A 22,194-nucleotide genomic window follows, 5' to 3' on the forward strand; every position below is an offset into this window, starting at 1 on the left:
AGTACAGAGATTTCCCTCCTGGCTAAAAATAGTAACAATAACATCATCACTAACAGCGCTAGCTAATTGTAATGAGGGCTCCCCTCTACCAAGGGCTTACTACGTACATGTCAAGAGCTGTGCTACGCATTTTGCAGGCTTGGTCCCATCTCATCATAATAAGAACCCCATGAAAGAGCTTTATCCCCATACAGATGAGGCAACCAGAGCTTAAGGAAGCAAACAAGTTGCCCAATGTCATACAAAGTTGGAGCCTGTACTCAAGTCTTTCTAACTCCTGATCCCATGCCCAACCATCACGAAATCATAGAATTTTAGGGCTAAAATATACCTTAGTGTCCTCCAACTCCAATCTTTCATTTTGTATTCAATTGATTTTGACTTAAAGTGACCCATAAGTCAGGACCCTATTAGAAGAAAATTTGCTTATAAAAGAGGTTTGGGTTCCCGTGAGAATGACATTCTCCCTGCAAAGAGCAGCACAGCTAAGGAACCTGCCCTGAGATGGTGCCAGGAGAGAATATCACCACGGACCTGGAAGAGCCACCAAGCCAGGCTACGGTGGGGAAACCGTTCGTGAAGATTCGTAGAGTAGGTACAGGGAGATGGAATGAACACGAAGGCCACGAGATTGAGCTGTCTCCAGGGCTGAGAATACGTGAGGAGGATTTAAGCTATCCACCTCTTTTAGGTGAATAAACTGAAGCCCTCAGAGAGATGGAGTTTATTCAGCTCACACAGCCAGTGGCACAGAATAGATCAGGAACCAGTTTCTCAACTTCTAGAAGACATTCTGCCAAATCACGCTGACTTTAAATTCTATGCTAGGTATGCCCCCGAATCCTCTATCCTCTCCTTCTCAACTATCACGCACGCACTGAGAGACCATGGGCAAGATTTTCTCGTGGGCAGTTGGCTGAGCTGGGCTGATATGCGGCTCCTTGAAGTCATCCTAATGACTGAAGAGTGCAAACCCAGCACCCTCTCGGGCTTCCCTCCGCTACAGGTCATGCTACCCAAACGGCTCCCAGGAACCACAGGGAGAATGAATGTGTATCATTCATTTATTCTTTCAGTCATTCATTATCACTTAAGAACCTGCTGACTTCTTTATGCCAAAACCTGTACTAGAGATACAGATGCCCTCAAGGACCACACCTAGTGGGGGAGACAAGCACAGAGATAACCTCTACATAATGTGGCAAATTAAAAAGTAAAATGATCCGGGAAAGTAGATGAGAGTCACCCAGGCCAGCATGGGGATTTAAGGCAGGCTTCTTGCAGGAGTTACATCTCAAAGACTTTGCCTGGAATGTAGTAGAAACTCAAAAGTGGCCGCTTACCTCTAGATAAGGTGAGGGGAAAACACTTAATATAATCCTAACATAGCCATTATTTAATAACCATAACCGTTGACTCTGCTCTTACTACATGCCAAGCATTGTCCCAAGCACTGAATGCACATGACTTCATTTATTTTATTCCATCCTCAGAGTAGATAGGAAAGGAGACACAGAGGGGTTAAGTAACTTTCCCTAGGTTGCACTGTTAGCAGGTGACAGGGCTGGCACTCAAACCTTTGCTTCCACGGCCTGGATTCTAAAATACTTTGCTATGTTGGTAGATTTCTTTACAGCCTTTTAACAATATACTTATTTAAAATAGTTGTAATCTGAGTTATGATAATTCTGCAGCCTCGATTTTCCACTTCACAATACATTATAAGCATGTTTTGGTATTGTTAGTCTGCCTCATTTTTATACAATGAAGTCTGTTTTATACATATTTTTGAAAATTTTCACAGTTATATAATACTCCATTTATTGTGCTCAGAATAATCTTATTTTAAATAATGAAAATTGCAAACGACCTAATTTTTCAATACCTAACTAATGAGGCTATATCCATCATACAGAATTTTATGCAGCCACTTAGTTACAATTTCAAAGAGTACATAACAACATGAACAAATGCTTAAGATATAATAAAAATGAGGACTTCTCTTTATTAGTTATACATCAGGATACTCTGGAATATTTACTTTTGTAAATAATGTTACAACAGCATCTTCATGGGTATGGATTTTTCCACATTCAAGATTACATCATTAGGATACAATTTTAACAATAGGATCACTTGGTTACAGCATATGAACATTTTGTGGTTCTTGAGAAATACTGCTAACTTGCTTTCTACAAGGGGAGCATCACGTTGCAATGCCACAAAATGTATAAAAATTCCATTTTATCTCCTGCCTCTACCAGCAATGAGAAATACAAACACTTTTTCTCTTATGCAAAAATGTGCCTTGTTTATATTTTACTTTGTTTATTTTGCTATATTCTCTTCTCATGAATAGTATACTTAGTATACTTTTGCATTTTAGGAATTCAAAGCCAGAATCAGCCACATCCCCACAATTAACAAATTTCTCCAGCCTGGAAGCCAGAGGAAGCCTCCCCTAGATGAAGACTCCATTGAAACTGTGAAGAGTATTTTCAAATCTGAACGTGGCATGTTTCTTAAAAACATGGGCACTATAGTAGCGGAGTATTAACAAATGAGGTCTAAGGAACTCAGTAAACTGTTCCCCTTCGCATTTGTAGCAGTACCCAGAAGGAAATCATAAGGCCATTTTAATAAAGTGATAAAAAGCATAAGGAAATAAACTACCTAATACTTGTCATAAATCAGACAAAAACCTTTTGTTTTTCGTAAGACAGGAAAACACCAATTAATCAGAATGACCCAAAAAAGAATTCTTCTGCATCCTACCTATTGCAAAAGAGAAAAGTCATAAGTAAGCAAATGGATATGACGGATTTGTTTAAAAACCAACCAAAAAAGCACACACACATCACCACTACCCGCTCCCACCACCTTTTGGGAAAAGTCCAGGACACAGCACAGCTTCAGACTAGTTTCTTACCCTTTCACTCACTAGAGTATTTTACACATACAGTATATATTTCTAGGATCAAGTTCTCATTTAGTTTCTACTTCAGGATCCTAATCACAGTTGAGTATAAGCTGTCGGCTGTCAGAATCTGATGGTCTTTCTCCATCACCTTTGACACTCAGCAAGTGTGTGGAACGCCCCAGTGACAACCTGCTTGTGTAACAAGCTCTTTGGCACCATTAGGATTAGAGGGATTTTCTTTTTTTGGGGGGGGAGGGTTGGATATGTTCAAAGTATATCACAGGATTTTGTTTGGGTTTCCTATTTGGTAAAATTAGTAGTGTTTTTCTTTCTTTCTTTCCTGAATTGAATTACTTATCACCAGAAGTTTAACCACCTCCTTGAAAGTGAATTGGGCAAGGTGACTGAACACAACCTATCCACTCGGCTGTTGTCAGCTGGGAGCTCCACCCACCGTTTCATTTAAAGAAAGGATTTGCAATCTGAACCACTGCACAGAGCCAACAGGACCAAAAATGCGGATCTTTAGAGCTCTAAGGGGTCTTGTCGATCATTTAGTCCAAATACTGCCTTAAGGAAGAGAGACTGGGACCCAGAGAGAGGAAATGACCTCCGAAGATCATCCGGTCAGCAAGAGTCGGGCTGGGCTCCAGTCTCCTGATGGTCAGGCTGGGCCCTCAAAGTGCGCTGGGCACTAAAAGTCAGAACGGTGCCCAAAAAGGAAGTGGCAATCTGACACAAAATCATTTTTGTTTCAGACTTATTACTGTTTCACAGAAAGAGAGAAAAAGAGAATACTTGTTCCTGAGGAAGAGTTCTGGCTTAAATAACCCTCCTTCCCAACCTCTTTCATTAATAATCGAACTTTTAAATATCAAGGATGATTTGTGTATACAGAGAAGACACTAAAATGAAAGGAATAGGCTCAAAACAGAGTGCCTTTTATCTGAATACTAAATACATTGTTAGTACACACTGTGCTGAGAATGGATTTTTCAAAGGAAAAAATAACAATGGCAGCAATACAATTAAAACAGAAAAAATACAATTTCTAATAATTTCTAATATAACACAAATGACAAATTGATACATCAGCGTTCTGGGCAGTCCACTGAGTGCATTCCATTATCCGATAAGCTGCGGTTTAATGTAAACTTTCTTCAGATGTGCATTTGGAATTATTAAAAAACACCACACATATAAAACTAGAGATGCAAATGAAAGCGTATCACAATTCATTAGACATCTTTAATGAAAACAGGACCCAACAACTGGAAAACAAAGTTTTTGTTTAAAAAAAAACACATCAAACTGGTGTTCATATTAGAGGTGACAGTGTGTCTTTTGTTTCTAACATAAAACAAGACACTAAACATTCCATATCAAATTTATCTTTTAAATACATAGCGTATGCTCTGCCGGACGGTGCAGAATGACGGGAAGTGAGTGTTCGGTTCCTCCGATTCTCAGAGCAGCAGAAAGACAAGTCTCAGAATCATCAGGAGGCTGGATGAAAATAAAAGAGAGGCGGGCAGTCACATCGACGCAGCGTAGACAGAACGGGTCGGGGCTCCCCTAACCTGTTCTGTTACCAAACTGGAGCTCCAGTTCCCTCCGACTTCTGCTCCTTGGGGCAGGGGTGACCTCATTATGGCTGTATTTGAACTTCCCAGACAGAACCAAATTAGCCACTTAAAACTGTTCACTGAATGAATGAGGAAAATCAGAACTCACTGTTCTGAAAATCCAGGATGGAGGTTCCTAAGAGAAAGGTTTGGAAGGAAACTCGAAACTCAAAAGCCAGTAAAGTCAAGCAACTTGAAAAAATAATCAAGGGGCAATTTGGGGGTCATTATTACAACCTCAGCCACTTTCCATTGATTGGCGTCTTCTTGACCCAAAAACCTGACTTCTGATGCCTTCAACCACCACATCTCATTTTTAGAACAGGCCCACAACTGGAAAGCAGACTTTTGTAATCACATTTTTTTCCCTTAAATCATAAACATAATACATAGCCGTACTAGAAAATTATATAGAAAAGGAGAAAGAAGAAAATTACTCATTACACTACCACTCATAGATAAACACTACTAATAGTTCAAAGTATTTCATTCTATCTTGCTTTTCCATACAGATTTTTAAAACTTGAGATCACGCTATATTTGGTTGTTTTCATCCTGTTTTTAATCTCCTACATCATTAAGATTCCCAACGCCACTAAATACTTTCTGGAAAAATGACATGTAACGCCTGCTCAATACTCCATTCATTGAACATGAGTGAAACTTCCTTACTGATGAACTTTCAGGTTGTTTCTAATTGTTCACTTTATCATGTCTCTTCCATTAGAAATAAGCTGCAATAAACACCAGCCTTTGTATATACCTCATTATTTCCTTGGAACAATTTCCAAAAAGTAGAAATGTCTATCAAAGGAAACAAACATGCTTATGGCTTTCAATGTATAAACACAGCTTCCAGGAGGAATCAAACATGCTACCTAGGCATTTTTACCTGGTAACATGCTTAATCTCATGGATAGAAATACTGTGATTAAATTAACGGAAACTTGAGGCTCCTCATTTACCTTTCAAAAAAATATTAAGTTTTTCTCCCTTAAAAACTCAAGATAACTACAGCAGTCTGTCCCTCTGGCCTAGTGTCTCTGCGAGAGACTGAGCATCAGATTTAAGCAAATACCTGACCGTCTCAGATGGGTGAGTCTTGAGGACAATGAGGCCGAATTTAGCTCTTTACCCTGAAGAAGGCACGTGTGGACACCTGATCAGATGCTACGGCCACCGTAAGGGTATGTGCCAGCATGCGCACGGGCACGTCAACACCGCAGACTGAACAAACGCACGGTATCTCAGGGTGTCTCCACTCATGCTTATTGTAGTAAAAACTACTTCGACCTTTCAAACTAAAGCTGACTTTTGCCAAAAATTCAGCACTTCAATATGACGACAGAGGAAAATATAGATCAAAATAGTTTTTCTTACCTTAAACCTGCAACCAGCCCAGCCGGCATTATTTTCTTGGATCTTTTAAACCTCACACCCATGATGGTGGCCAGGAAGAAAGCTGTAACTGGACACCAAGCCAACGCGTGAGCCAGAGTTTCACACCTGCCCTCAGCGTGCACTTTCTAATGTAACTACGACTGTGTGGAAGCACTGAGTTGCTATTTTCTTGAAAAGAAAATGTACTCTATCAAGACACTTTATAAACTAACTCATCAAAAGATTCCTGAGTAAACAAGCATGTTAAAATCCATTCCTGAAATGCCGTCAAGAGAAAAAGTCTTTTTCTAACTCAAATTTCTATTTATAGCATACTCCTTGAAGACTAGGACTGTGTCTTATTCAGCTTTCCTCAGGAACGTCAGGCAGTGTACCAGGGCCCACAGGAGATACTCAATTAGTGTTTAGTTAACTGAATGTGAGGAAATCATCAGCATCTTTTGGTTTTTTTGTGTGCTGAGGAAGATCTGCCCTGAGCTAACATCTGTGTCAATCTTCCTCTATGTTTTAGTAAGCAGGTCGCCACCACGGCATTGCTGCCAGTGAGCAGTGTAGATCCACACCCAGGAACTGAACCCAGGCCACCGAAGCAGAGTGCACTGAACTTAACCACTGGGCCACCAGGGCCAGACCTGCTATCTTTTTTTAAAGTAAGACCTGTTTAATAAAATCATACCAGGAAGAAAGTTATTTATTTTGTAGCATTCCATTTTGGAAAATTCAATGCCTGGAGACTAAATAACAATAGTCTAACTAATAATATTATAATCAGAAGCATCATACCAGCTTTTTAGGAGCTGAACCAATATGAAGAGAGAGGTAGTTTTATGTAACAGATCAGGGCATTGAAGTCACAATTTAAGAACAGTTTTCGGGGCTGGCCCCATGGCCGAGTGGTTAAGTTCGCGCGCTCCGCTGCAGGCGGCCCAGTGTTTCATTGGTTCGAATCCTGGGCGCGGACATGGCACTGCTCATCAAACCACGCTGAGGCAGCATCCCTCATGCCACAACTAGAAGGACCCACAACGAAGAATATACAACTATGTACTGGGAGGCTTTGGGGAGAAAAAGGAAAAAATAAAATCTTTAAAAAAGAAGAACAGCTTTCAAGGAAAAATACTTTGCTAATATAAAAGCAAAATGACTGAATGAACATATGTGAACTATTTACGTGCATATGAATAAAAAGCCCAACATATTTGTATCTTGCTGATAGATTTTTGTCTTCTGACACAATTTTATTATTAAAACCATCCCTCGCTCCTATTTAAAATCAGGAAAGAAGAAAGGCCACTAAATTTCTCTCTCCCCCAAATACAGAACTGATACAACTTGTCTTCATTGGTATTTTCTTCCATACCCCACCAGGGCACCTGGAAAAATTAATCAATTTAAACAGAGAGAATTCCTTGGTGTAGTTTTCCAGATCTTCACTGTATTTCTCTTTCAAGCTACACAAAAGAAAGCCAAGTGTCTCGGGGGCTTTAAACACACACAGGGTTCCATTTTCTCTGTGGAGATTCCCCTACTAAGCTGAACAAAGGAAGAAGCTAAAAAAAGGGTCAACCTTGCTTTTCCGGATTAAGTCTTAAAGCAAAGCAAGGTCTAAAAGCTGTGTGTGAATTAGTAAAACAATGCAAAGCTGTCTCTCTTCAGGTACTTCCATAGCAACACAAAAAATGACACTAATACACACTTAAGAGAGTTAGCCAAGAATCTGGGCGTAATTCCTTGCTTCTTCTAATTTTGTTTTACTTATTTTTTGTTTTGAGGAAGATTAGCCCTGAGCTAACATCTGCTGCCAATCCTCCTCTTTTTGCTGAGAAGACTGGCCCTGAGCTAACATCCGTGCCCATCTCCCTCTACATTATATGTGGGATGCCTGCCACAGCATGGCGTGCCAAGTGGTACGTAGGTCCACACCCGGGATCCGAACTGGCGAACCCCGGGCCACCAAAGCAGAACATGTGCACTTAACCACTGCACCACTGGGCCAGCCCCCTATTTTTCTAATAATCAAGTCTTATAGAAATATTCTTCTAAGTTGGAAGGTCTGGTAGCGTATGTGAGCATAAGTGAGGCCAATGTGTTACACTAAATGACCCTTTCCTAGTTAAAATCCTTCTAGCATGTAATCATCATAAATTACTACACGCTTTCATGACTTTCTGGCCCTGATCCTGTGCACATCCCCCTGCTGAGGTACTCTGATAACTTTGTCCTTAACAATCTTAAATTTTCCCAATGAATAAGAAGGCCTCCAGGAAGCAGGAACACCTGTAGGATGTTCATCATCACCGACAGCAGAACAACAAGGGACCCTGGAGTCCGCCACACATGAAGGCCGACACCTCTAACCCCCTCCATACTGCCCATTTTCCCGATATAACTGACTCAAGGTTCTGTAATTCTTTAAGATGGGTTTTTTGAGACATTAGTCTCCCATCTTCCGATCACACCGGCTAATGGAGTAAAAACTTCCTTTCTCAATCTCTGAACTCGTTGTGACTAATTGGCTCAGATGGCAGCGAGCAGAGTGAGCCCATAGCTCCCTAACCAGCAATACCATTTTTTTGATCAGGTCTGTCTAGAAAGGAACAAGAATTGTGATCAGTCTTGACACACGCGTAGGGCCATGTGCCTGTGTCTCACTACGTAGCTTCTACTACACCTAGCAGAGGGGATCAAAAAAGCCACCCCCAAGGGTCGATTCTCCATAACTGGGAAAAATGCCTCACTTACACAGTGACAGTTTTACATCTCGTTTGTCATTGGAGACACGGTAAGCGCCATAGGCAGCCAAAAATCCAACAAAAAGACCAGCAATCAAAGATGGAACGCCACCTGGAAAAAAAAAAAGGGGGGGTTCAGAAAGGGAATCCTCAAATGAAAGGAATTGGCTTCCAGTATGATACACACACCTCCAAATGCATTTCTGCTTGGGCATTGTAACTGCACAAAGCCAAATTAAGTTGGCCTATTCACGGATAATTTCCAAATGCCCATCTCATGCTGAACCTGAAATGCAGGGCAGAGGAACCCTAAGCACACAGCAGTGCTGTTAGATATGATAGAGGGAATAAGAAAGCCTGCCTTGTAGGAGGGGTTTTCACATTGATTGCATCATCTTGGGTGATTGGTTGACTTCTTTACGCCCTTCATTTTTTTTTCTCTAGTCTCCTTGCCTCCATCTTTTTACTCTGAGGTTGTGATGATGAAATTAATACGCAAACGTATCTTTAGCTCATAGAGGTAGAGGGAGAAATCTTGTGCAAACCAAGCGATGGTTCTGTCCTGAATAATTCACAAACCTTCCAGCCTCAAGATGTTATGACTCAGGGATGAACAGCAACAAGTACTGAGTCACCATTGTTCCCTCCCACCCCCCTCAAATCTATTCTCCAAACCACAATATGATCTTTTAAAAACATACACCTAGACAGGGCGCTCCTCTCATTAAAGACCCTCAGTGCTTCCCACTGCACACAGGAAAGAACTCAGGTTTGCTCCGTTGTTGGAGCCCTGGAGCTTCTTTCAGTTCCCTGAACACGCCAGACTCTTTATTCCTCCTGGCTTCCAGACATGCTGTTCCTTGCCTAGACTGCTCTTCCCCTCACTGTTCACCTGGTCAACTGCAGCTCCCCTTCGGGCATCTCTCTAAGGGTAGGTTCCTTAGAGATGCCTTCTCTGACCTGCCCGGGCTGAGCGAGGCCACCATTACTCATCATATGTTTATAAGCCTGTTCATGTATTTAATGTCAGTCTCCCCCACTTGCTTGTGAGCGCCATGTCTTTTTGCTCACTGCTGTTTTCCCAGGGCCTGAAACAGTGCCGGGTCTGTAGGCAGCACTAGATAAACCCTGAGGAGATGCACGCCTGGGCGCCCCGTCAGGGATCATGTCCAAGCAGAAGTCAGAGAAGGTCACAGTTGAGGAGATTAAGCGTTTTCTGGAAAGCATGACTAGGTCGCCGTCAAGGTGCTTTCTCACCTAGAGACTCTCTGCCTCTTTTCTGGACACCCTCAGGATTTCTGCACTGCTGTCCTCCTGCCTTAAGTCGGGGGGTGGGGGGGGGGGGGCGGGGCGTGGCAGCATCTGCACTTGAGTCTTGGTGAGACCAGACAGCCAACAGCAGGGACAGGGCAGGCTCCCAGCGGCCACGCGGATGAGAACTGGGAAGGTGCTGGGGAGAACTCATCCTGCGTGAGGAAGGAGCAGGGGCTGTGGGCTCCACCCGACAAGAAAGCCACTGCTGGGGAAGGGGGCAAAGGTCCTGTGGAAGAAGTTCATGGCCCACGGTGGGGCCACCAAAAAGGAGCTCCAAGCTCTCCCCAACCCATTTCCTCGGATGCGGGTCTGGGTGGGGAGGTCTTGGAATCGGAGTTCTCAAAGGAGCTGAAAGGTGCAGGCGGGGGCCCTGCAGAGCAGGAAGCTGCCCAGGAGCGGCCCCACCCCCACCCCCAACCTCCCACTGGCAGCGCAGTAGCAGCAGAAACAACAAGCATATTAAACATTTACTCTGCGCCAGGCACCATGTGAAATGTGTTACACACAATATCTTATTTAATCCTAACAGATTAATTTACATTGAGGACCTGAAGCCTGGAAGTTAAAACAACTCACGTGAGTATCTGAGCTGTAAGTGGTAGTGTCAAGAGCAGAATGTAAGAATGCTTGATTCTGTGGCCTGTGCTCTTAACCCACACTACACGACAAGAGTGGGCTCCTCTGTGAACACATGTGGACCCCCAGGGGCTCCCAGGATCCCTTAGTGGGGGGCTCTTGCAGGAGGCCAAGGAACCATATTGTGCAGCCGGGCATCAGGGCCCTGATATCGGACACCTTACAGTTCCCGTGATTTCATTTGTTCCTGAAGAGATGTGGCTTGGAATAGCAAAGCAACCCTCTCCTCTCCCCACCCCGGCCCATCCCAGCCACTCCAACACGCACACACAGACACACGCATACATGTGCGCACGCTCTTCCTTCTTCCCACCCCTCTAAGAGGCAAGCAAAAATGTCCAGAGGCTCTTTTCTGTTCTATGACAGAGGTTATTCAGACATGTCTTTGACAATGAAAAGGTTTGTGAACAACAATCCTAAGAGGACTTTAAACTGAGTTCCCTTTAAAGTAGATTATGAACCATCAACTTTTGAGTAGTTGTTTACAGGTCTTACTTTGGCGCCATCGTTTTTTCCCCATCAAATACATATCCGTGATGCTACACATACTGAGAGAGAAAATAAGAACCACCAACCAAAATCCAGGGTGAATGACAGGCTCACAGGAATCTTAGAAGATAACCTAGTCTCACCTGCCAGCCCCGCAGCCCCGGGAGAGAACTGAGCTTCTGGCCGTGGACTTCTTAGCAATCTCTAAAGAAGGGAGTAACTCTGAAAGCTGTGTAGACCTGGCTTCTTCACTCAAACTCAAGTCCACCAATGTCACAAAATATAACACTCCTTGAAATATACATTTCAAAAAATATTCAATTTTAAAATTTCATAAAATTATAAGAAATGGAAATATGAGACAGCAGGACTATAAATCTTCTACCTTCAAACAAAGTAAAATATAAAACCTGACCTTTCATTTTTCTCCATGAAAACCCTTTATTTATCAACTGGGTTTTTTTTCCCTCTTTTTGACAGTGATGAAGAGACAACTTACTTCAGATATAATATCTAAGATTTTAATGAATTTTCCTTTGCAACACACAATATCAACATAATTCAGTTTTTTGACACTATGAGTACATAAACAAAAAAAATCCTCATTTGATAATAAGCGAGTAGCCCTAGGGAGGTTAAATCAATTAATGATGGAATCGACAATGACAGGTCAAACTAGAATTGGGTAGAGGAGAGAGGCCCAGAACCCCAGGTTGGAATGCTCTGTCATGCCCAGCCCCACACCACCCCCTCCCTTCCCCAAATCCCCTCTACGACATGCTGGTCCTCAGCCACCTCCAGGACATCTTTAGCTTCGTGTCCTACTTACAGACCCTCAGCTGATCCCAGCACCACCACCAACCCCCACCTAGTCCTTTTGATGAAAAACCTGATTCAGGCTTACCTCTCCGCTTATATCCCAAAATGCTTCCAAATGTCACAAGGGCTGCATAACCAAAACCCACAAGGTCCATTGGCAAGGCTGCAACGCTAAAACCAGGGGGAAGGGACAAATGTTAGAAAATAAAAAGAGTTTGAGGGAGCAAATGTATATAAAAATGATATGCATTCCACAGAATTACAGAAATTAGTTTCTCTAGTCTACCAAAAAAGGGAAGCCAGATCTTCATCTGTTCCGGCACTCACCTACGCCCCACATCCTCCTCCCTCAAGCACAGCCAGGGGCACCTCGGGTTGATCCTCCTGGCCTTCAAGCCCCGCTGTGCCCTCAGCTGTCTATTTCCTTCCACTTCCCCAAAGCAGTCTCCTGCTCTCTGTAACACCACAATCTTCACTTTTCACTTCCGTTCCTGGAACGCCCTCCCTCTCCACAACAAACCCCAACCATCCCTCTGACGCTTCTCCCCGACTTCAGCCCTTCTTAACGACCCCCCAGCCTCCTGAACCAATCTAGCCTGCACCACCCAACTGGTCTGGAGCAAACTGCTCTTCCTCCTCTAAATCCCTTGACTTCAGAAACCATTCTCGAATCCTTGGTATTTGGACAGATATGCCTCGCCCTATCCTCCTCACAGTGAAGACCAGAAAAGGGGTGACACGGACGTTTGTTTGCTGATCGAACCAAAGTTTCACTTTAAACATTTGCTTTGTCACCAGCTTTGTTATGAGAGGCTCTTCTGTGGTGGCAGAGACACCAACGCTTAATCGACAGCAAATCACTAAGGGATATAACAAAGTCCTGGCATGAGGTGAACTGAAGGACAATGACATCCTATGGGGCATCAGAGCAGCAGATGACACACATCCAGTGGTGAGAAGTTCTGCTGAAACCCTGCCCACCATTCTCTAAGATGTAGGAGAAATCGTACCAGCGACAGGCTGGAGACTGGAGACGGGGCTACTGGTCACTGGCCGGCTCTTGGTCCTTGGTCACACCCCATCCCTATGCCAGCATCCCCCCAAAGTGAGGGAAACAGGAGATGAACTCGAAAGTTCCCTGCAGCTCTTTAAATTCCAAGACTCCTGGTGGTGCTTTCCAGAACAACGGAAAAGGGTTCTGAGCTTATCTCGGAGAGGAAGTGAGAACATACTGTGAGGAAGGGTCTGAGGGGAGAGAACCTGAGGCACAGGAGGAGACGATGACAGTGAAAACAAGGCCACACCGAAAAACCCTCAGCATCTGCGGGAAGGAGAATTAGAACAAGAGAGCTCACCTGTCCCCAAGCAGCGGTACAGTGGGACCGAACACGGAGGGAGGACCTGTGTTCAAAAACCGCTGTTGACTGAGTGATGGATAAACAAATACTAACAGCAAGGATGTTTCAGAGTAATTACCACGTGCTAGGCACCATTCTGAGGCCGTACATGTACCAACTTCTTTAATCGTGACCACAACCCTACAAGGTAAGTACTATCATTCTTATCCCCATTTTCCAGATGAGGAGACTGAGGCACAGAGAAGGCAAGCAACATCTCCGAGGTTACACAGCAGAACCAAGATTTCAGCCTCAGAGAAGTCTCATTCCTAACCACTAACAGTAATACCTCTGATAACTGAGTTGGCTGGCTGGAAAAAGTGAATATGCAGGTGAAACTTATGTTCTTCAGAGTTTTAAATTCTGGATTAATCACATCTGCTTGGCTTCTTGGGTTAAAGTCGTGACCACACTGCACTGTCTTCCATCTGGTGACTGACCACCTTTAGCCCTATGAGCATCTCATGCTCAGCCCTACTTAATGTCTTTCTCAAAGAGTTAAACATGTTCCACAAGGTATGCTTGGCTCCAAACCTGACGCCACAAACTACTAGCTGTGTAGCAGGAGGCACTCCTGATTATCTCTAACTCAAGCTCTCCACCTGTAAAGTAGGACCATTGAAATACCTACCTCACAGAGTTGTTGTGATAATTAAACGAGTTAATCCCGTAAAGCACTGAGAACAGCGCCTGGAACATACGGAATACTCAACAATTAGCTACTCTAACAAGAGTTATTCTTCTCTTTCACACTTACCCCCATTTTTAAGCTTAATGTGGGTAAGGCCATTACTACACCAGCAAACTGAGGAAACCACTGAGGTAGGGAGAATTTACAATCAGGCATGCAACGAATCAAACCATGATATTGCAACGTATATTGACACTCAAGTCCATTAACAACCACAGGCACACCTCGTTTTATTGCGCTTCGCTTTACTGCTTCACAAACACTGTTTTTCACAAACCCTCCACCAGCAAAAAGACCACAACTCACTGAAGGCTCAGATGATGGTTAGCATTTTTTAGCAATAAAATATTTTTTAATTAAGGTATGCACACTGTATTTTTAGACATAATGCCATTGCACACGAAACAGACTATAGTACAGTGTAAACATAACTTCTGTATGCACTGAGAAACCAAAAAATTCATGTGCCTCACTTTATTGCCATATTCGCTTTATTATGGTGGTCTGGAACCCAACCCACAATCTCTGAGGCGTGCCCACATTTACTGACCATGTTCTTTGTGCAAGGCAGTAGGAAACAATGAAAAGCCCTCCTACATGGGCCTCATCTTCCAGGACTTACAGTACAGCACAGCGGAGGAGGCAGGCATGTGAATGCATCCTAACAGGAGAGGCATGGGTGCCATAATAATAAGGAGCACCTAATGAGGCTTGGGAGTCTACGGAATGCCTCCCGGAGGAAGCAGGGTTGCAGCTGGGACCTTAGGGAGAGGAGGAGTAACCCCAGTGAAGCATGTAGCAAGGCAGCGTGTGTTCTAGGCAGAAGGGAGAACATGTGCAAAGGCCTAGGGCCATGAGGAAGCAAGGCATGTTGTCAAAATGGAAAGAAGTACAAGAGGGTTGTGAAAAGATACGGGGCTGGTGAGAAAGACAGGGCCGGCCCACCCACGTCAGCCCTGTAAAGGGAGACTCTTCTGTCCCAAGGGCAGTGAGCGGTGAATGAAGGGGACGGCACTGGCAGATGTAAATTCCAGCAAGAGCTTCCTGGCTGTGGTGAAGCCAGTCAGGGAGATAAGCTGGGAGGCTGCAGCTGTAAACCAAGGGAGAGATGACGGCAGCCTGGCCTGTAGAAACGGCACTGAGAGCTTCAGGAGGTGGGATCAACACGCCTGGATGAGGGCAGTGAGGGGGAGGAGAGTCAGAGACAGCTCATGCCTAGGTCTCTGGCTTGGACCACTAAGAGGGGGAGGACAGGGGAGCCGTGACACTGTTCCCTGAAATAGCAGTATGTGTGTAGTGAGGGCAGGAGGAAGGTCACCAGGAATGATGAGACCTGTCTGAAATATATTCAGTCTGAGATGCCCGACAGGCAGTCAGGAAAACACCCTCGTATACAGATCTGAAGCTTAATATAGACATCACTCAACATCAGGTAGTAATTTGGGGACCTAGTTTTCTCCTAAGCCAACCACCTGGTGCGAAAGCGGGTTCTTCCCCCTCCTCTGGGCCCCCCAGCGCTTCCTCTGGCCCTCTCTTGCAGCCCCATCCCCTTCTGCCTGGTATAGAGTTGTGTATGTTGGGCTTATCTCTCCTCTCAGCCAGTCAAGCTCCTTGAGGGCAAAGCTCAGAATCTATTCCTCTTTGTCCTCCTCACAGCACCAAGCTCACAGTCACACACATGGCAGGTGCTTAGTAAATACTTGCTCAATGAGTGAATGAGTGAGGGAACCTGCGGAACAACTTCTGCCTGAAGACATTCTTTCGGGTTTTTCTTAAGATTCTATTTTTCCTTCTTCTCCCCAAAGCTCCTGGTACATAGCTGCATATTTTTAGTTGTGGGTCCTTCTAGTTGTGGTATGCGGGACGCCTCGGCATGGCTTGATGAGCCGTGCTAGGTCGGCGCCCAGCATACGACCCGGTGAAACCCTGGGCTGCTGAAGCTCAGCTCCCGAACTGAACAACTTGGCCACAGGGGCAGCCCCCTGAAGACATTCTTTTTTTTTTTTGGAGGAAGACTGGCCCTGAGCTAACTACTGCCAGTCCTCCTCTTTTTGCTGAGGAAGATGGCCCTGAGCTAACATCCGTGACCATCTTTCTCTATTTTATACATGGGACACCTACCACATCATGGCGTGCCAAGCAGTGGCATGGCCACACCCGGGATCCGAACTGCCGAACCCTGGCCGCCAAGAAGCAGAACGGGCGAACTTAACCCCTGGGCCACCAGACCGGCCCCGGAAGACATTCTTTAACTCACCTACCCCGGGTTTAGCTCTAATGCCAGGAAACAGACGGTCGTTAATCTGTTTAGTGAACTGAGTGTTGTTCTAAAGAGGCAGAATAAATCTATTCGCAACCTTGCAAGAAGCGTCTGTACTCACAGAGAAAATTCAGACAAAATGCACCCACTCCTCTTGCTCCTTTGCCATGGCAGGACCATTTGACCTGTCCAAAAGGACACACGAAAGCCAGAGGCTGCCTTAACATGAAAGGGACAGGGGTGGGTGCGATGTGGGACGCATCACATGCTCCCATCGCAAACGAGATGCTCCGCCCTTAGAAAAGCCAGAAAGCCTCTTGGGTGCAACGCGGCAAGATGATTTACTGCACCGCGTACAAACCCAGGTGACAGGGCGCCGCCTTGCCTCTAAATTTGGGGAATCCACGAAGAGACTTACCGTAAGCTACGATATAAAACGCGTTTTCACATGTTGAGTATCAACAATTACCCACCTTTGAACTCCTTGGGGCTGGACAGACACACTTTCGAGCGAAGTGTGGGTGGTGCTGGGAAGGTTAAAACCCTGCCAAGCATGTGTGCAATGGTCCCAGAGCCCCACCCGTTCCTCCGCCTCTCCCTAGCTCCGGGAAGGTGGGAGAGTCAGGACCGCGAGAAGGAAGAAATTCGGGGCACTCCCAGGAGGAGGCGAGAAGCGATGCCTGGGAGAGCAGACCCCATCTCCTGCAAATTCCTCCCAAGGTCCTCTGCATCGGTGTCTGTTTATTTCTGCGCTTTTGCAAGAAAATTCAGGACAGGAAGGTCTCGACTGCGAAGCGTACAGCTCACCTGCAGCCCCGAGCCCTCCGTGAGGCTGAAAAGAGAACAGTCGGCAGCCAGCTGCGGGCAAACTTCGTACCTGGAGTCCGGAAGCCGGTGCTCGCCGCCGGAGCCTTCGGACCCTGCCAGCGCTTGGCGGGGCCCGGGGCTCGGGGCGGCGCCTTTCCCGCTGCGCGCATGCGCCACCTCTCTCCCTCCCGCGCTCGGCCCCGCCCGCCCGGCAGAGCAGAGGCGGCCGGTCGGCTACACCGCCTGGAGCGCCCGGCCGCTGCCAAAAGGCTGTGCCTGCCCCCTTTCGGCCCGGGCCCTGAGCTGGGGTTGAGGTCCACTGCCTCCTGCCGGAGGGAACGGGACTGACACGTCTTCGCAGGAAGGGGATCTCGGCGTAGCGGGGATCCCAGAAGACGAAAGAGTTTTAACCGTGAAGACGTTCAGTAATCATTCCAGGGACATTTGTGTCTACAGCCAACGCAGGCCTTTTACAAACTCTCCAGGAAACTCCGCATTTTCAGCGGAGGGAGCTAAGGTTCAGAGAGGCGAAGTGATTTCCTTGTCCAAAGTCTCAGGTCTTACGTGGGCTGCAAAGCGTAGAGCCCGTTTGTCTGCTTTCAAAGCCCGAGCCACCGCGATATAGTGCACGATCTGCGGGCTCATCTAGATGTCGGGGGAGACCGGGATCCTGGTGTTAGACTCCAAAGCCACGATTTGCAGGGCTTCAGAATCTGTAGGGAAAGGTACAGAGTGCCGGAATGGGAGGGCACTTTCAATCCGTCTAGTCCCGGCATAATCCGTTCCCAGGAATGAACCTGAAAGTGACTTGGAATTATGCCTCCCGGCAGCAACTCATCTCACTCCAGTTTTGCCTTCTAAGCCACTTCCCTCTGTAATAGCCCTTCGGAGATATGAAGAAGGCTGTCATCTAGGAGTCATGACGCAGCTCTAGGTGTGCTGTGGGCCTGGGGAAAGGAGCAGAATTTCCGAAAATAAACCCGAAGAATATACATTACGTCTTGTGACATTTCTTTCCTGAACCTATTCCTTGTGCTTAAAAGTGCTTCTGAGAAGTGGGGTAACTAACTTGTGAGAAGTCTATGTTGGTCCTGGGGAATTAATAAGATTCCTGAAGATTCACAGGGAGTTGATGGCAGGCACTGGAATGTGGAGTGGAGGAAGTGGTATCAAGTCTGGCTCCGACTTCCCCCAGCTCTCCTTTCCATCCCCTTCATGCCCATCCTTACCCCAGACTTCTCTCACTCTCTCTCTCTCTCTCCAGATTCCCAGAACAACTTCCTTATTCAAAATAAAGCTAAAAACCCTCTGGGAATGCCTCAGTATCTTTAACCCATGTGACCCCGGTGAATAACCTCCCCCGGACCTCAATGCCTGGATTAATAGGATGATGCTCAAAATAGATGCTCTCTGACATCCCTTCCACGCCTGAGGTCTAAGAAGCTGGAAACAGGCTCATGATATCCCTACTACATTTTCACCTAAACCTAAAAGAATGACTCTTTGTGTATTATGGGAATTGCATACTCTTGGACATGTGGGCACAGGAAGGTTCTGAGGCAAAGGGGCCACTGTCCTCTCAATTCATATGCTACCAGCTGCCACCTACTCCAGCTAATGGTAAGGTTAGAGCAGAAGGCAAGGGTGCAGCAAAGTCTAGTCACCTGAATTCCACCTATTCATCCATCTATTTGTAAAGCTTTCTACTCATGATCCACGGCAGAGACTCTTAACTGCCAATGTGCTATCAACCCCATTGGCAGTCTGGAGAAATGTACAAGATAAAATACACAGGATTGCCAAGAAAGCCAATTTTATTGAAATACAGTTATCGAATTATTACACATTTAAATCTGTGATATAATAGATGTGCTTCTTTATTAAATTACAAGATCTAGGAGTGGGTTCAGTAATTACCATAATTGCCAAGTTGTGGTGTGCATGAACAATAGTTTGAGGTGTCTATAACCCGCGAGCATCTGTGATTCCTAGTGAGGACAGAGTCCTGGGTACTAACACTGCTGTGGTTTCTTTCCTGTTTTCCTAATGGAAGGAAATGCTAGTTTAGTTAGAGGCTAGTGACAATTTCTTTTTCCCATCCAAATTCTCCAACCTCCTGATTTCCATTCTCAGGCCCTTCTGGATTTGTAGAGCTCCCAATCTGTAGTGATGTAAGTTTCCATGTATTGTGTACAGGTGGAACTGGAGAAAGGGAGAGAAAGGCTGAGAGCCAGATGACTGACAGACGCCTGCTCGGGCAGGACCTCTTGGGATGTTCACACCTCAGTGAGTGATCTGTGATGCTGGGCCTGGGCCTCATTTTCAGATGTTCAGAGACTTGGTTTGTATCAGTTCCTCCAGGGGCACCCTGGCTTTGGGAGATTGATTCATAAAAAACCAAAGTCACAGGAGACTTAATGAAATTTTTTTTTTTTTTTGGTGAGGAAGATTGGCCCTGAGCTGACATCTGTTACCAACCTTCCTCCTTTTGCTTGAGGAGGATGGTCGCTGAGCTAACATCTGTGCCAATCTGCCTCTATTTTGCATGTGGGATGCCACCACAGCATGGCTTGATGAGCAGTGTGTAGGTCTGTACCTGGGATCTGAACACACAAAGCCTGGGCCACTGAAGCAGAGCATGTGAACTCAACCAGTACGCCACCACTCTGGCCCCTGAGTCTTACTGATTTTTAAACAAACAAAAAAAGCCTGCTTCAGGTCCTTGATTCTTCTCTTCTTTCAGATCCCACAAGGCTACTTATCACGTAGGCCTCTGCTCATCAGTGAAAAAAATTTTGAACAAGCATCCCCATATATGTATAGTTTATTTCTAAATTAGACACATACTGCTGTGCTAACATGCTTGGATATTTTGAATACAAATATAGCAATCAAAATAAGATACATAATGTAAGACTCTAAAGGGGAATACGAATATAATAGGACTAACAGATATTTCCTATATTTAATAAAAAATGACACATTTCTTTCTGTCCCGTGATACGGTAGAATATTTTTATTCTTTCTGCATCCTTTTCCAATAGTACTTTTCTGAGCTGCTTGCAGCTTTTAGGACCTCCTTCTTTTCCTTTATGTAATGGTAAAACTGAACACAGTCGAACGGGAAATTCACTCTGACTTGTAGTTCTGCTCTCCTCAAGCCTACGTTACACTGATTCCTAGTGTCAGTCCAGTGTGATGACGTGAAGCTCAGTATCCTCTCGACAAAGGCGTTGGAGCATGGAATACTTAGGATTTTACTGACTAGTAACAGCAAGTTTTTAAATTTGTAGGAATTAGTTTCCATTTCTGCAAAAATGTCCACCCACTTTGAATCCACGGGCTTGTTGGGATAGACCAGCTGTTTGTCAATCAGGTCTTTTGCATCTATAAATTCATCATAGAGGCTATCCATGTCTAAAATATCCGTCATTTTTAAACACTCTGAAGCACACCGGATGTCATAAATTAAACATCTCCTTCACAGGGAAAATGGTTTTAAAGCCCAGAGGTAATTGGCACTGGTGAAATCGAAGTTGGCTTCCAAATAAGTTACAGTTTTAGAAAAGAAATTAAGGAAGTCCTCTTTCACTTGGCTGCCCTTTTCCGGTGACATTTTTTTTAGTTCTGAAGCAGTCTTATTCCCAAAAAATGAATCATTTTTCCGCTGTATGAGTTTTTGTCTCAACCTATACATAATATCAAACAGCTCAGGCGCAGTGAGTTCATCCTTTTCTAGGCTCTTGGCGGCCTCTTCAAAGATCATCAGACAGTTTCGGAGAAACAGCATATAAATTTCTGTTTCACTGCAATCCTTCTCTCCACTCTCATCCTCAATATATTTCCAAATCAAAGGACATTCTTCTGGTCCCACGCTTTGAAAATACGATTTTATGGCTGGCCAACATTTTAGCATCTTTTCTATGGCTGGCAGCAAGGACGTCCATCTTGTAGGCACATGTCTAAAGACGTCATCTCCTCCCACTTCTATAAAGTCAAAAATCTCATTGAGTGGTTCTGCACATTTTGAGGAAACTGAAAAGTGACCCAAAACTTTCATTATGAAAGTCTCAATGTCACATTTAAGCAAATCACAGCCCTTTTTGGCAGTGTTGTACACAAGACGTGCAGGACACTGAAGAGGTACGATCTTTCCATTTTCTTCGTTAAGAAGTTTATAGACGGAATGGAATTTGCTGAAATTTACATTGGCACAGTCTGAAGAACATGCAGAGAGGTGAGCTAAATCTAGTTTGTATTTGGACAAAATATCAACAATCTTTTGTTTTAGTATTTCAGGAGTTTCATTACAATCTTCATAGAAATCAAGGAGACGATCTGAAACTCCATTTTTCAAGTCAAAGTACCTGAGAGCTAGAGGGAAAATTTTTTTGTGGCCGTGATTCGGCGCATCGCCTGTGGTTGACAGACTGTAGAAAACATGACCGTTGGTGAGAAATGACAAAACCAGCTCGACACTGTAAGGGGCCAGCACATCGGTTATCAAAATTTCTCCTTTCGTTCGCCCACAGGAGATTTTAGTTGCGACCTCTGAATCAGAAAATGTCACCTTGCTCAGTTTCATAGAGCAGTCAAGGGAGCGGTAAGATAGCGCATGTCTGTTCGCGTGGTATGCCCACGTTAATTCAGCGGCTGCTACTTTTGCCTGGACATTGGTGTCTTTTCGGGAAATGAAACCGCTTTTGATCGGTTTAGAGGCCCCTGACTGTCTCATCCTGGACTTGTGAGATTCAGTCTCCATATGTGCTTTCACATCCCCTTCTCTGCCGTGCCCAATCCCAAATTCTTTTCTGCGTATCATGCAGAGGGCTCGGTTTGGGTTATTTACCTCCCTAATCCAGTTGTATGTGTCCTTCCATCTGTCATTAAAATAACACAGTCGTTTAGCCTTCTTTTTCGGTGACGGGATCTTGCTTGCATTGGTATTATAATCGTTCTCATTTTCATTATCTGACCTCTTCGAAAACATGGTCACAATATTCACAATGTTAAAAAATTAAACTAGCACTAGCTCAATATAATACAAAGTGCAACAGTTAACCCACAGGCAATATAATACAAAGTGCAACAGTTAACCCACAG

General features: G+C 44.8%; 2 protein-coding genes across 6 annotated transcripts in view; both read right to left on the minus strand.

Annotated features, from left to right (window-relative positions):
• Nucleotides 1-1,974: 1,974 nt before the first annotated feature.
• TMEM14A (transmembrane protein 14A) lies at nucleotides 1,975-17,209 on the minus strand. 4 transcript variants are annotated; one of them, XM_046640511.1, is made up of 5 exons: nucleotides 17,162-17,209; nucleotides 12,022-12,107; nucleotides 8,689-8,790; nucleotides 5,926-6,013; nucleotides 1,975-4,426 (listed from the first exon to the last, which is right to left on the minus strand). In XM_046640511.1, the coding sequence occupies exons 2-5, from the start codon at nucleotides 12,089-12,091 to the stop codon at nucleotides 4,387-4,389; spliced, it is 300 nt and encodes a 99-aa protein (XP_046496467.1). In that variant the 5' UTR covers nucleotides 12,092-12,107; nucleotides 17,162-17,209; the 3' UTR covers nucleotides 1,975-4,386. The 4 variants fall into 4 exon arrangements, with proteins under 4 accessions (XP_046496467.1, XP_046496466.1, XP_046496468.1 ...); XM_046640510.1 differs by having other exon boundaries at nucleotides 17,092-17,209; XM_046640512.1 differs by lacking the exon at nucleotides 17,162-17,209 and adding an exon at nucleotides 16,758-16,910.
• Nucleotides 17,210-19,627: 2,418 nt separating this feature from the next.
• The window catches only part of LOC124226142 (heterogeneous nuclear ribonucleoprotein A/B-like), a 5,502-nt gene continuing 2,935 nt past the window's right edge, over nucleotides 19,628-22,194 (minus strand). The window contains exon 5 of one of the 2 annotated variants that reach the window (XM_046638977.1): nucleotides 19,628-22,069. In XM_046638977.1, the coding sequence (XP_046494933.1) occupies nucleotides 20,573-22,069 (1,497 nt within the window). In that variant the 3' untranslated portion in view covers nucleotides 19,628-20,572. The remainder of the gene's footprint in view (nucleotides 22,070-22,194) is intronic. The other variant, XM_046638978.1, reaches the window with a different exon arrangement.

The sequence above is a fragment of the Equus quagga genome, chromosome 15 (genome assembly GCF_021613505.1).
Source record: "Equus quagga isolate Etosha38 chromosome 15, UCLA_HA_Equagga_1.0, whole genome shotgun sequence".
NCBI classification, from domain to species: domain Eukaryota; kingdom Metazoa; phylum Chordata; class Mammalia; order Perissodactyla; family Equidae; genus Equus; species Equus quagga.